The sequence below is a fragment of the Canis lupus genome, chromosome 37, assembly GCF_003254725.2.
Source record: "Canis lupus dingo isolate Sandy chromosome 37, ASM325472v2, whole genome shotgun sequence".
Classification (NCBI taxonomy): domain Eukaryota; kingdom Metazoa; phylum Chordata; class Mammalia; order Carnivora; family Canidae; genus Canis; species Canis lupus.
Window position 1 is genome coordinate 15947025 of NC_064279.1, and position 15078 is coordinate 15962102.

Consider the following 15078-nt stretch of genomic DNA (forward strand, 5'->3'; position numbering starts at 1 on the left):
TCGCTATGAAATCAGAAGTCACTTGCAGCTCAAACAGGCTGCCACTAGACCCATATTCCACGGCTGCTGCTGACCCTTGGCTCTAATATCAAGATACCACACGTGGTGGAGAGGGCTGCTGGAAGCTGCTCTAATGGAGGGAGAAATGGACACAACACACTTAGCAAGACACTTAGCAAATTCTCCATCACGCCAAAATACCAAGTGAGGAAAACAAAAAGGACTCAAGGCAGTAGAAATAATTCTCCAAATCAGCAGCTTGCGGATAAAGGCAAACAAGATCATGATCATTTTTAGGTAAACGCATGTCCTGGTAATGGCGATACTTCATTTATTTTGGGAACTCTTAAACTAAATTGAAAAAGGAGGGTTTCTCAGGTGGATGTTCCTGGGTAAGCACAAAACAGAACAGGATGCAGGAGTGTTTCTTCACTTGCCCATGTTACATGTAACATTAATGATTAGATACTGAAAATTGTTCCACCGACTTTAAACCATTAGCAGTTGTAGAGCTTCCTAATCACTGTACTTGTTAAGATTCAGCAGTTTGGGTTAAAACATTTCTACTTGTTTATGCTAAGTAAGCATTCAGATGATTCAGGAAAACAAAGGGGTTTATTTGTAGAGAGACTAACTCTCCACCCCTCACTCTTCTGGCACCACTCAGGTTAAACTGGGGAGCTGTCCTAAACTTTCAGCAAATCCCAATTCCAACATACATGCTAACTGATATACTGAGTGCAACCAGAATCACAGAGACGTTCTCTGCGTTGGCCAGTCACAGGGTCCAGAATAGGTGAGGAGAAAACACACAGACACACACACACACACACAAAAGCAACCCTTGCACACTACTACAAACTGCAGAGACGGGGCATCAGCAATTCCAGTTGGGGCTGGCCAGAGTAAACTGTATCCTTTACGCAATGGGCACAGAGTGATTAAAGAATACTGCAATGCCTTCTTGTACTCAAAAAGTTAAAAACAAGAATTCTCTAAAGGGAAAAGAATCTAAAGATTTATAAGAGTGGCTACTAAAAGGCCCATTAGGACCCTCTCTAAACTCTTACCATTTAAGTGGAGAGGCAAATAGCCCCCACTGGCATTTATATTTAGAATGGGCTGGAAGGGAGGAAGAGCCCACATCTGAACACGGAAGGTCTCTGACATACCCATACATAAATCATTTCAGGGTGAGGCTGTCACAGTGCATCTTCTGCCCTGCCCTTTAACTGGATTGGACCCCAACATCCTATTCTCCTCAGGGTAGGGAGTGGGGGGTGGGAGTTTCACAGAGAACAAAGAAGTCACCACTTCTTTTATCCCCCCACGAGAGACAGATGTAGTAAAAACATCTGCAGTGTAACAGCCACTCACTTTAAAATACCAAACTGCAAACAGGTAGACCGAATGATCATGTTTGTGAGCCCCTAAATCTACACAAAGATGTAGCTATTAAAAAGAACATGGAAACGAGTCTATTAAAGAAAGGCTAAGTGTGTGATTGATTGCATTCACATGTGCTTTCATTTGTAAAGCTACATGTATTTAGTGATTGCATCCTTACATAGAAAATCTGAATAACGGGACAGTTTTCATTTTTTTTTTCATCTACCAAGTCACTGTTTCAAATAAAAAAAAAAATTCTGGTAACTGAAGAGCACACAAATAACATACAAAAAAAAAAAAAAAAAAGCCAGCTATTTTATCCTCTCAGTGTGGTTAGCAAGGCTCCTTTGTGTCTCCAAATTTCCCTGGGTGGTGCTGTTGCCAAGAAATTCTAATTCATGACAAGGTTTTCTGCAAATTGGGGACAGAGGCAAACCTGCAGATGCAGGGACCCTATAGTTTGCTTTGTCTTTCTGGCTGAGACAGCACCTGGCTGCTCAGGCCTGTAGAAGGCAGTGCAAAGGCAAGATCACCATAAAGAGGAAGAAGCAGTGTAGCTCACAGAACAAATCCCATCCCTTGTATCATGAGGCTGTTCTTGGAAGGCAACCATTTTTGTAGGTTGTCCCCTAGAGATGCCTCATATCAAAGGCCCTTGTAAAAAGCGTTCCAGGGTGCCTGAAACAAAGATGAAATTGCAGTGTTATGGGGACACTTTAGTTGGTACAGTAGCCAAGTATGCCATTAGTTTAAAACAATGGGGGAGTGGGGGAGGAGGGAGGAATGTTCTATGATTTATTTATTTGTTTCCAGTAGCAGTGGAAAATTTTCTCTGAGCAAAAAGGAGGCCTGAAACTGACCCCATCTGCCAATTATGAATCAGCATTAACAACAAGCATAATTCCATAAGAGTTTTCAAGTAAACATACCATGCTCCTCAATGGCATGAAGCAAAGCTAAATGCAAATAAGACTTAGAACTTCATTACTTGACCTCCACCCGTGAAACAGCAGGCTAGGTATACAAAATCTATCCAAATTCTTTGTAGCTTCTTGGAGAAAAATAACCAAGAGTATCATATCAAACCCTTTTTATTTTCCAAGTCAGGAAGGGGCCCAGAAAAATCATGATTTCTAGAACTGGCAACAAAACTCATGAATGTGTTTCCCTTTATCCGTCATCAAGTGGTACCCTATAAGCTACTCCGGCTTCTGTCCTACCTTTGACTTTTTTCTACTTATGCTCAGACAGCTCTTGGAAAATTTCCTGCAAGTTTCCAAAGAACTTAAGGCTGGTAGCCTTAAGAGTTGTGCGTCAGCTGAATTCCATAAAATAATAGACCACATAAGCACAGTGTAATTTACAGTTACATGACAGGCCGAGATGATGTTACTTTGGCCAAGTGCTTAAGTATGCAGTCAGAGCCCAGGAATGGAGAGCTGTTAATGTAGGATGTCCATCTGGATTTTAAAATTACATCGGCAATGCTTTTCAGAGTTGGAGCTGTATGTTGCTAAAGACATCATTGCCCAATGTCAAAATGGCACCCCTCCCCCCCGTGACAGGAGGACCCTCCCAAGATCACTGACTATTAAGGAGGACAGTTACCCCAGACTACAGTTTAAAATAAAATCCCCAAAGAGTCCATCCTTAATTTTCAAATGCACAGATGTTCTTGGGTTTATCATCCAAGCTATCCTTTCTCTACAAACCAAATCAGATTATTGGAATCTCTGTATTTTGCTCCTCAAGGCCAGGTACACTGTTCACTTTCAGAGAACATCTAATAATTGCTCCTCATCTGACCTCTAAAATCTGATTACCCCAGAGCATCAGGAAACTTCCTCCTGCCTGGGGTTCTTTGTGGCAATCTTCTTAAGCCATTTTGAGCAAAGGAGTCTCAAAATTTCACCATCTGATGGTTGATCTGGCCCCAACAGTTGTCTATAACCATCCCCCCTCCTTACACTCAGAAGCAGCAATGGGGGGTGGGGGGGCCGGGGAGGGTCAGGAGCGGGAGGAAGGAAGAGATGGAGGTTGGAGGTTTTGTCATCAGCATGAACTTAAGAGTCACAGTCACCTTTTGCGAGCAGTTGTGACTACGGAGCCCGGAGCAGAAAGCTCCTTGGAGTGATATCTTATTTAGGAGTGCTTCCCCACAAGTTATGTTTCGGTATGGACTGTGAGCACACCTCTCAAATAACTTGGCAAAGGGTTTTAAGGTAAGAGTAGTTGCCAGTTGGAGAGGGTTAAGGCAAGAAGTAAGGAGGGAGGTGTGTGTGGGGGGAGAGGGGGTTAGATTCCTTGGCCTGCAGATAGAAACTAAGATAGAGGTTCCTTGAGGGAGGCAAGTAGAGAGGGGGAAGGAGAGGAGGGGGAAGGAAAAGCACAGAAGGCTTCACTTCGGAGGAAACAATAGATCTAATACATCCCCTAATTACCAAACCAGTGATGTTTCTTTACAGATCCAGACTCTCTCCTGGATGGTCTAACCAGATCTAGAAAAGCAGGTTTCCTCTGGAGAGGCCTTCCCTAAAAGCAGGCTTTACTACTGTGAAAACTTGAACCAAAACAAAGTTGTGTGATTCATCAGGAGGGAACGCTGCAACAAATAAAGCCAACTTTCTTCCCTCCAACACTGCTTAACAGTTAGTCACAAACAAGGGCTGCCTTGGGCAGGCTGACTAAATCAACAGATTCCCTACCCTAACCTGTCTAGACAGTTGTTAATACGCAACCGGTTTGACACCAATGGGCTGACAATGTGAAATGAAAGCTATTTCGGAGAATGAAATGCTGGCCACATTTTGACTCCATTAGCACGTGTGAAATAAAAGGAGGAAAAGATCTAGGGAGACCCTTCACGAGACAGTCTCATCAGGGATGGGGGAAAGGATGCACCGAAGGAAGAAATGCCTTCCGCTAAAACCGCGTGAACTATGTGTGCACTCAGAGACAAAGTGGAGGGTCTGTGCCAGCATCCCTGGGCAGCAGCCGATGGTGGACACACAGACAGCAGAGGCCACAGCACCTGGAGGACAGCTCGCCGCCTCTGATCAGGGCAGAACAGCAACTAGTAACAAAGGTACAGTCAGAGGCTCAGCTTTGCCACTCTGCTCCCTCTGCCCAACGCCAAACCTCACTCGCTAGAGCAGCAACTGTTACATCCCAGCCTCAAGCTGGCAAATCCCGCTTTGGATCCCGGCAGAAGAAATTCAGCCGTTCATTAGCCTTAACAAGCTGCTGTCACTGAACGAAGTTACATGAGCAGCCACACACCAAGCCTCTCGCAGTCCTCCCCAAGGGCAGGCTGGTTTCTTCAAGATGGACTGTGCGAGTTCACACTTCCGATGTGCAAATCCAGACTGTCTTCTTGGACGTTCCATGCTGCACACTGGAGCATTTTTAAAGAATACCCATACCCCCCCCCCGCCCCCCACCCACCATCTTTCCTGCAGGGTGTCCCTTCGGCAGCTCCTAATCCTCGCTGAGAAAACGACTGGTTTCCGCAGCAGATCTAGCACTTTCCACTGACCAGCACTTTCTTTATTCCACTTCACAAAGCCCAGTGAACTTGTCACCAGACCCACTTTGCCCTCAGTGGGACGCCTAGCCAACTTGGCATCAGTGCCCTTCAGCATCATAGGAGTTTCTTAACTAGTCCTCTAAGACAAAGTCAGAGGCGTGGAAGCGCACACCACCCTTTGTCAGAGGCAGTGCCTTCTAACCAGGGAGGGACCCCAAACAGAAAAAAAAAGAAAAGAAAAACAAGGACACATACAGAGAGGCATTGCACTGGGGGAAATCCACAATGCATGGTCAGCCCCGAGACAGATGCATCTTCCCGTCCTCCTCCTAGACATCCTTGAGTATCTTTTGTCATGGGGCTCCTCTCCCTTCTGCCCACCTTGTCGTCTCAAAAATCAAGTTTCTATCTTTTATTGACACTCGCTGATTACTGGGGAAACACTCCGCTAGGCTCCTACCTCCTGACCCCCCATCTGACGGTCGCCAAGCACCAGTTGAAAAGAACTGGAGCTGATTTAAGGTACCAGTAGGTAGAACTGGAGCCTGTAGGGACGCAGTACCCTGTCATCAGTGGCTCATAAAGCCCCAGACCACCTTCCCACCCGGGTCCTCCGAACCCCAGAAGTTACGCAGGTCTGTGCTGGGGACAGTGAGCCCGACAACGTGTGCGCAAGGATGTGTGTTGGTGACTGAAACGCAGGCAGCTCACACCGGCTGCTCAGCTCAGCACACTAAGGGGTTAGAGGGTGGGTGGAGAGGTAAGCGCAGATGACTGTTTCCGAAAACATTTTAAACAACAAACAGCCAAAAAAAAAAAAAAAAAAAAAAAAAAGCGGGGGGGGGGGGAAGAGAGAGAGAAAAGAATAATAAAACAAACAAACAAAACAAAAAACAAAACAAAAATTTTTTTCAACCCCCGAGCCCACACCAACGCAGCCCCTGCGTCTCCGCCGCCACCACACGATTTACACAAGTAATTTAAATCATTCACCTGCTGCCAGGTCTCCTCCAGGGATGGCAAAGCTGAGAAGTAGCCGGTGTCGTGGACAAGTTGTAGCTCCTGGAATATACTATAACTAGCCAACACGTCCATGCTGCTGCTGCCGGGCAAAACGGGAGGAGAAACCCTCCCCCGAACACAGTTGGGTCTGTTTGTTTGTCAGTCTGTCTGGCTCACCCCCCAAGAAGGCAGACATCCAGTGGCCCTTTTGTTTTGTTTTGTTTCAGTCAACTAAAAAGGAAAAAAAAAAAAAATCAATGCAGGAGAGAGGAAGAGAGGAGGTAAGAGAGGAGAGAGTGAGTGGGGTGGATGGAGAGAGGCATCCAGCGTGTACAAGTGCAGACGGCTGCCAGGAAAAGGGGACTTCTCCACGGGAGTAACAATTCCCTTCCAGGGCTCTAATCACTCCAGCTCGTGGATCAGGAAGGGGGATGCAAACTCACTGACACGAAGCTGCCATCTATTTCTGCAGCGCTGTTCGCTCCTAATGCAATCTTTGCTCTTTATTTTGGGAGGTTGCATTTTTTTTTTCTCGCGATCGCTTCTCTCTCCCCCCCCCTTCCCTTCCCTCCCCACCCCCCACCCCATCCTTGCTAGTTTGTAGTCTCTCCCCCCCTCCTTTTCTCCTCCTCCTGCTCTTCCCCCTCCCCAAACTCCCCCCGCTCCGCCCGGCTCTCCGCGCAGCCGTGGGATCTCGGAGGAGGGCGTCCATTAGGCCGCGTGTGACCATGTAAGGTAAACAGGGGGCTCATGAAGTCACTGAGGACCAATGGGGAGCGCGGAGCGGGGCCCGGGGCGGGGCTTGGCCCTGGCGGCGAGCGCCGATTGGCCGGCCGCGGATCTCCCTGCTGCCTTACAAGGCGGTGCGAGGCGAGCTATTTTTAGAGGGCTATATAAGGGGGCTGAGGCGGCCGCGCGGCGGCCGGGGAGCGGGAGCGCGAGCGCGAGGGACGGGGAGGGCCGCGGCGACGCTCGCGCCGGCTCCCGGGACGCCGAGGCGGCCGGGCTGGGGCGGCGCGCCGGCCTCCGGGCCTCGCTCCGGCGCCCGGAGCCCCGGAGGCTGCGCCCCTCGGAGGGGCGGGGGCGCGGCCCGGCGGGAGGGTCGAGGGTCGGGAAGCGGGGTTAGGCTGCCTCCTGGAGGAGGCGCGGGGCGCGAGCGCGGCGGGGCCGCCGTCGGGGGAGGGGCGCTCCCGCTTCCCTCGGCCGCGCTCGGGGGCCGCGGCGGGGCGCCGCGAGGAGAGGCGTGCCCGGGAGGCCTCGCGGACCAAGAGATGAGCGGGGTGGGGGGGAGAGACAAAAAAGAAAAAGGAAAAGAAAAACGCACCCAAAGCCCCTTCACAAATTGCGCACGGGGCGCCGGAAGAGGCGCCTGAGGAGGAAGGGGCACACAATGGAGCCGAACAAAGGGGAGCGGCGCCCGGAGAGCGACCTGCGCCCGCCCCCGCCCCCGCCCCCGCCCCCGCCCCCGCGCGGCGCGCTCCCCGCCCCTCCCCGCCCCGCCCCCCGCGCCCGGTGCGCGCCGCCCCCGCCCCGCCCCCCCCGCCCTGCGGGGGCCGCTCGCCCGTTGGAGGCGCTCCGAGGGGGGCGTCCGCCCGAGTGCGGCTCTGAGGGAAGGAAGGCGCCTGGGGGGGCGGGGCGCGCGGCTGAGGGGGGCGCCAGCCCGAGGCCCCCCAAGTGGCCTCCGGAGAGAGGTGTCCGCCGAGCCGTGGGGAGGCGAGAGGCGGACCCGGACTCCGGAGCCCGCACGTCGGAGTAGACCCGCTCTTACCTCAGATGAAAACCCTCCACAACGCACCTAATTTTTTTTACCTCAGATGAAAACCCTCCACAACGCACTTTTTTTTTTTTTTTTTAAGGGCCCGCCCGTTGTTTGCTTGACCTTACGCGGTTAGTGTCGTTCAGGGTCCCCCAAATGCGCCGTGCGCTGAGCTTCCATTGCTGGAAGGACTGCAGAGTCCGATGAGAGACTTCCCTGTGCCCGTCGTCGCGAGAGCAGCGACATCCACCCTAATCGCCCTCCTCGGCTTCCCGCTCCTGACTCTGTGGGACTCCGCCTCGTGATATTTGCGAAATTCTGCTTTCTAGAAGGAGCACGATTCGAAATTCAGTACTTCGCCCGGGGAAATTAAACAGGAATTACTGGGTCTGGGGAGAGCCCAGTTTCTCTACTTGGCGACGTCTGGAATTCTGTGGGTCAGACCTACAGCGTCCACTGTGGGAGTGCAGCTGGCACGTTGGCTGGCGTTTATGTGCACGGGACGTGCGGAGATGTTTAGTGTTATGTAGACACATCTGTGGTGCTAGGGGATGAATGACATGACAAAGTTAAACGTCGTACCTGAATCAGGGGACATCCGGCTACCACACGCGTGTGTTTGCACCAGGATGAGGAGGCCTCTCTTTGAAAGGCCAGGTGGGCCTTTCCCAGAAGTAGGAAACCGCTTAGGGCCATCACATCCCAACTAATGCCTTAACTTGATCCTTAGGGTCGCTGGTGCTGCTGCTTACTGGTGTGGCTTTGAGCTTAGGGGCCCAGACCTTCTAAATACCCGCCTCAGAAACAGAGAGAGTGGGCTCTGCCTTGCGGGGTGGTTATGAGGACTGCAAGTAACGTCTGTAACTCACCTGCCATAGTATATGGGGCTATTAGGTGGATACTAAATGTTGAGCCATTATCATCTCCCGGTGATAACTGAGTCAACTAAATAATATATCTGAACTAATCAGACCCATGGGGGGACATACCAGATCCTTGGAGAAAGAGGAGAGAGATAGAAGCCTCTTGCCAATTTGTAATAAGTATTACAAATGTGTTTCTCGCGTGTGGGGGGATACGGAAGAGGCCTTGGGAAAGCGCAAGTTCTTTTTTTTTTTTTTAAATAATAAATTTATTCTTTATTGGTGTTCAAATTGCCAACATACGGAATAACACCCAGTGCTCATCCCGTCAAGTGCCCCCCTCAGTGCCCGTCACCCATTCACCCCCACCCCCCACCCTCCTCCCCTTCCACCACCCCTAGTTCGTTTCCCAGAGTTAGGAGTCTTCATGTTCTGCAAGTTCTTGAGTGAACAGAGGAAGTAAAGGAACTGAGACATAGGGAACTCAAGAGGCAAAACACTAGGCAAAGCCAAAGCATATAATTTGATGTGTGAACTCAAGTGAACTTGATTTCTGTTTTTTTGTGTTACACCATTGCTATTTTTGAGCGAAATATGACATTTTTGTTAACTTGGGTTTGAAGATTTTACAGATAATAGTGAACTAGTTAAACACTTTGAGTGTACCAGGCTGTGTGGGCACATAAGCCCATACAGTGGGCTTTTATTATATACAGTGTCTCATTTCATCCTCACAACAACGTGAGGCAGGGACTTTTGTTATATCCAACTTTATGGATGACGGTATGCAAGCTTAGAAATATTGGGTTGGTCAAGGTCCTACAACTAGGAAGCAGCTGAGGAGGGGCTCAAATGTAGGAACGTCTGACTTTCAAGACTGCTTTGCATGGGGGTCTCGGTGTAGTGAAAAACTTTTAAGTTTCTTGGGTTTTGTTTTTGTTTTTATATATATATTTATTTATTCATAAGAGACACACACACACACACACACACAGAGGCAGAGACACAGGCAGAGGGAGAAGCAGGCTCCATGCAGGGAGCTGGACGGGGGACTCTATCCTGGGTCTCCGGGATCAGGCCCTGGCCTAAAGGCAGCGCTAAACCGCTGAGCCACCTAGGCTGCCCAAGTTTCTTGTTTTAAGTCAAGATTTGTTTACAAAAATGCTTGGGTGTAGAGAAGGGGGGGCTTCCTTTGAGGTTTTTGTCCATGTAATATCAGTCATCCAACTTCCAGAAGAACTTAACCAAAATCTTACAATATAAATCCTGAAGATCTCATTATGACTTTTTTCAAAGTTTTGTAGAATATTTTAGAATTCATGCTAAGAAATTTATGCAGTGAGGCACTTCTAAAGGCCCATTATCAATATCAGTCATACTTAGCTACTTTTTATAGCCTAGAGACCCTACGTTTGTTCACATTGCAAAACACACACAAAGAACCTGAATGTACAAAATAATCAACAAATTAAGATCACCGGAAACTTCGGCAGTCACACAAACCAAAAATAAACAGCACGGCTCTAAGCACCATATATTGAATGCCTTCTCTATACCTGGCATTTTATAGATGTTCTCATCTGGTCTTCACCACAGTCTTGTGACAGAGCTATCATGACTCCATTTTCACAGATGAAGGTATCAAAGTTCAGAGAGAGAACACAATTTACCCATTATCATATGTCTGTTAAGTGGCAGAAGCAGATTCAAATATAGGTCTGAATCCAAGATGACTCCAAAGTCTGTGTCCTCCGCATATATTATCTTATGAGACACTTATACTATTTTTAATAATATCACCCTTTAGAAGTTATCCTATAGGAAACACCAAAGAGTAAATAATGTTAACCAGGAAACACCAAAGAGTAAATCATGTTAACCGCCCCCTCCCCATGCCACCAAAACTAAGAAATGAAACTATTTTATGAACAGCATTTTATGAAAATGTAATATGTAAATAGACACAACCAAGACATCAGAGTGTTTCTACTAGAAAAGTCTGATTCATTAGTACAGGAAGTCCTTATTAGCACTGTGTGATTAGCACTGGTAAAACCTCCTTAAAATAAATCTACTTAAAGCAGAGACCAAATTTCAGAGCAATTGGTGAAAACTGGGCTTTACTTGAAAATAAAAGTCAATGTCGTTAAAATGCATTTAGTCTATCTTTTATGGAACAAGATTTATGTTGTAAGTACAATTATGTGTAATTATGGAATGAATAAACAATAAATCAAGAAGATTATTGTTGGCTTAATTGGAATTTTTTTTGGGGGGGGTTGGGTGTTTTTTGTTTGTTTGTTTTTACCAAATGTGAAGCACCTAACAACATGCTTTATTTCATATTTGACTTTTATGCCATAATCAAAAAGAGAGTCACTTTGTAAAAATGTTTGAGAGCGTCATCAGTTTTCCATGGAGTCTCATTTAATTTTTTGATATTCAAAGTATTCTCTTCTCTTCTTCTGAAGCATCAATATAGTCATCGTCTCTGTTGATTTTACCTGCACTGCTTGTTTAACTCCATAGACCCTCATTTGTCAGTTTCTTTACCAAGTTCACTTTCATTGATATCATGAAACCTTACACCTTTTGCAAGATTGCAATTTCAGTTTGCAATAGAACTGAATTTATTTGCATTGGATTATAAATGTTTACCACCACGGACAGTGGAGAAGGGGAATCTAGTGTTTAAAAGATGCTTGAGGGGGTCCCTGGGTGGCTCAGCAGTTTGGCGCCTGCCTTGGGCCCAGGGTGTGATCCTGGAGACCCTGGAGACCCACATCAGGCTCCCTGCATGGAGCCTGCTTTTCCCTCCACCTGTGTCTCTGCCTCTCTCTGTGTGTGTGTGTGTGTGTGTGTGTGTGTGTGTGTCTCATGAGTAAACAAATAAAATATTTTAAAAAACAGAACCTATTTAAAAATAAAAAATAAAAAAAGATGCTTGAACGGGATACTAATTTATAGGTGGCCATATCATTAACAAATATTTTTATCTACCTCTGACTTTTGCTTCCCTTCACAATCTCACTACAGTGAAAGAAACTGAACTTAGGGAACATGCTTTGATGATACCACAGAAAACAACCATGTCAGAGAGAGTGGAGGTTAGTAAAGAAGACTGAGAGACACGGTTTGAATATGGAAGAAAAAGTATGTAGAGCCATAGGTGTCATATGATGAATGATGTACATATGTACATATAACCAGAGAGTTGTTTCATTTTTGAAAAAAAAATGGCACCTTCATCAGAACTCTCATGTCCTGGATAAAATATTCCTCAAGGATAGTTGTTTTCATTCTGTACTCACTTTCTACTCATAATTTGGTTTCCCACTTGTTCTGCCTGCAGGGAAAGAATGTACTGGCTACAACCACAGGAGCCTGGTGCTCATTGTGACAGTTTTGGTTGTTTTGTCAATACAAAGACATTTTAGTTATAATTGTATTTTTTGTGAGTATAGTTAGCAAGGGTCTGGCTCCCTGGGTGTGTTTGATATTGAGACTCTGACATGTTGAGGTTTCTGGGCATGATGGGTGAAAGAAAGAAAAAGAGAGAAAGAAAGAAAAAAATAAAAGGAAAGAAAGATAGGGAGGGAGGAAAGGAGGGAGAGGAACAGGGAAGGAGGGAGGGGAAAAAGGAAGGAAATAAATAAATCTTGGTCTTCATGAATTAACCAAAAACTCTTGGCAGGTAGTTTGCTGATCTCCAGAAAACATGCCAATCTTGCTGTTGGCTTTTCAGAATTCTTTGGGTATGTTTTAGTTTAATAAGAACAATTTTTTTTTTAATGAAATGTTTTAAAGTCAACCCTGAATGTTGAACTCTTCATTGTATTGGGTCATACAAACAGGATGAAGAGGGGACCTAAGTTTCATTGCAGATGATGGGCATGGTGCTCTGACTCGCATAATCTATTGCTTAACAAAAATTGATTTACCATAATGATAAAGGTAAGGAAATCAAAAATTTCTTTAAAAGTTTACTGTCAGGAATGTCCTGCCCAGACCTTCAAGTTGGACATTGAATGTTATTATGACCTGCAGCACGTAACTCCGATGGAGATTGACATCTCTAGCCACTTTCCCAGCTTGAGCTACCAGCACTTAGAGGTGTCAGTTTTGGGATACCTGGTTGGCTCAGTGGTTGAGCATCTGTCTTTGGCTCGGGTTGTGATCCTGGGGTCCTGGGATCGAGTCCCACATCAGGCTCCATGCAGGAAGCCTGCTTCTCTTCTCCCTCTGCCTATGTCTCTGCCTCTCTCTGTCTCTCATGAATAAATAAATTAAATCTTTAAAAAGAAAGTGTCAGTATCTTCTAATGAAGAACAAAATCATCTAAATTCAATCCGTTATTCAACATATATTATGCAAAACATTCATTCATCATACATGATGCAAAAACATTTGATCATTTAACATTTTGCACAATGTATATGTTGAGAACAGAAGTGTAAACAAAGACACATTACTAATGTTAGTCGTAGTATATCTCAAAAGTTTGAAAAAGCATTAGGAGTATCTTGTCCAACCTTCACAGAACCCACTGCTTCCTTCTGCAACATTCCTTCCAAGAGATGCCCAGTTGCTCCAAAGATGGGGAAATCCCAGCAGGCACTGGGATAAATCACTGTGACTGAGCCTACCAGGCTCATTTTCCCTGTCTAAGAATAGCCTCACAAGCTCTCAGGGGGTTCTGGACAAAGATTTTGGGAAATAGGCTAGCAGAAGAGGAGAGAAGATTTTTAAATATTAAAAAGAATACCTTTGGCTATGTAATGATAGAAATGCCAAGACAGTTATGAAGCTAGTGAGAAATTAAGTTGCTAGTGTTTTTAGGGATTATTACCCTTTGTAGCATGTAAGGTACAATTTGTAGAATTGTGTTATATTTCGTCCTATTTTGTTGTTGTGACATGTTGAATATTAATATATTAAATATCACTGTAAATGTTTTATCAGGATATTGTCATTTTCTTTTAAACATGCCATTTCCAAAAGGTTCAGAACATGCTTAATGGGATTTAACAGCAGAATTCATCTCAGATTCTGTAATGGAAATCAATGGGAGAATAGGATTGATTTGATAGAAAGTCTCTGTGCCACAAACTTTGCTGACAGTGACCATTCCTATAAGTGAGAGATACCTATTCCACAAGTGCCCAATGATGAGTTTTTATGTGTATGATAGATCTGGGTAGTTGAGAAGATTAATAGTGTCAGCAGCAGTTTTTTGCTGACTGGTTGCTCATTTGAATTTCACTGAATTTTCTTTACCAGAAGGATGTTCATTTGAATGGTTAGAAGAGTTCGCTGAGTCACAGTTTTTAATACTGGTTACTGCTCTTCTCAAGAGTGAGCAAGGCGAATGTCCTGGCCTTCCACTTAACGCAATCTAAATATAGGGGTGGGGGAGAGGTGCATGCTTCAGTGTCCACCACAGCTTCATGACCCTTTGCCAGCTCTCAGCTCTCCTACTGTTCTGCAATACTCACAGACCAGACCGTTCTAAGCAAACGTGGTCATGTTTTACAGTCATTTCCTCTTGGCCTCTTCGTAGCTGGGTCCGATATACAACATGCTCTTCTGCTTTGCTTCAGTGTTGGTCATGACTTGGGAAGGAAGGGCAATCCCACTGATGAAGGCCAAAACGTATCCTAAGTCCAAGAGGTTCACTCCCTCCACCCAACGTGTCCCAATGTGAAATTCCACCCAGCTCTCTTCATGCCACACATTAATCTGTCCTTTCTTTTTCTGCAATACTGATTCTTGAGTTTTGAGGTTTGTCTGTGTTAAACTGATCCCAAGTGTTCTTGTCCTTTCCACATGTTCATGTGCATCAGTGCCCTTTTGAGATGATAAATTTCTAGAGAACATTTGTCTGATCACCTGGTATAGAATCTAATATCTGTTAAAGCACACATAAACTTTTTAAAACCCAACTTTAAAGAGTTCACATGAAATATTTTTAGTAAAATTTAAAAATAATATTCCTCTTTCTCCAATATTGTTTAGATGCTGTATTGTTTGTGTTAGCTTCTATTAGGTTAACCTAAATAGAAGGAAATAGCATCACTTCAAATGAAGTCAAATGTGGTTAAAAGAAAATAGAAGATCTAAGGCCCTTAGCATAGATGTCTGTAATTAAAATTACCAAAATCTATATAAAGTACATGAGACATATTGTCAAAGAACCCACTTCACAGAGTGATTTGGAGATAAATAAAATCTTTATATATATATATATATATAATTTATTTACTTGAGATAGAGAGAGAGAGAGAGAGAGAGAGCACACACAAGCAGTGGGAAGGAGCAGAGGGAGAGGGACAAGCAGGCTCCATGCTGAGTGCGGAGTCTGACTCAGGGCTCAGTCCCACGTGGGACCCTGAGACCATGACCTGAGCCAAAACTAAGAGTTGGATGCTCAACCAATGAGCCATCCAGGTGCCCCAGAGAAAATATATTTTTTAAAATAAAGTACTTCCCAATCTATCAGGAAACAGCAGCTATTACATTTGTTACATTTTAAGAGAGACTAA

The 15078-nt window shown here is 45.6% G+C and overlaps 1 protein-coding gene and 1 long non-coding RNA gene across 6 annotated transcripts in view; one reads left to right on the top strand and one right to left on the bottom strand.

Annotated features, from left to right (window-relative positions):
- Window positions 1-8165, bottom strand: part of KLF7 (KLF transcription factor 7) — a 91667-nt gene extending 83502 nt beyond the window's left edge. For 2 of the 5 annotated variants that reach the window (XR_004812632.2, XM_049106762.1), the window contains exon 1: window positions 5909-6488. Coding sequence is in view for 4 of the 5 variants with exons in the window: in XM_049106762.1 (XP_048962719.1) it covers window positions 5909-6010 (102 nt within the window). In the remaining variant the exon portion in view is untranslated. Of the gene's footprint in view, window positions 1-5908; window positions 6495-7801 lie in introns of those variants that run through there. The other 3 variants (XM_035710962.2, XM_035710961.2, XM_025441475.3) reach the window with 3 other exon arrangements.
- LOC112656277 (uncharacterized) lies at window positions 6518-10781 on the top strand. Its single transcript, XR_003134246.3, has 2 exons — window positions 6518-6652; window positions 7774-10781. It is a non-coding gene; the product is annotated as an uncharacterized LOC112656277 (long non-coding RNA).
- The last annotated feature ends 4297 nt before the right edge of the window (window positions 10782-15078 follow it).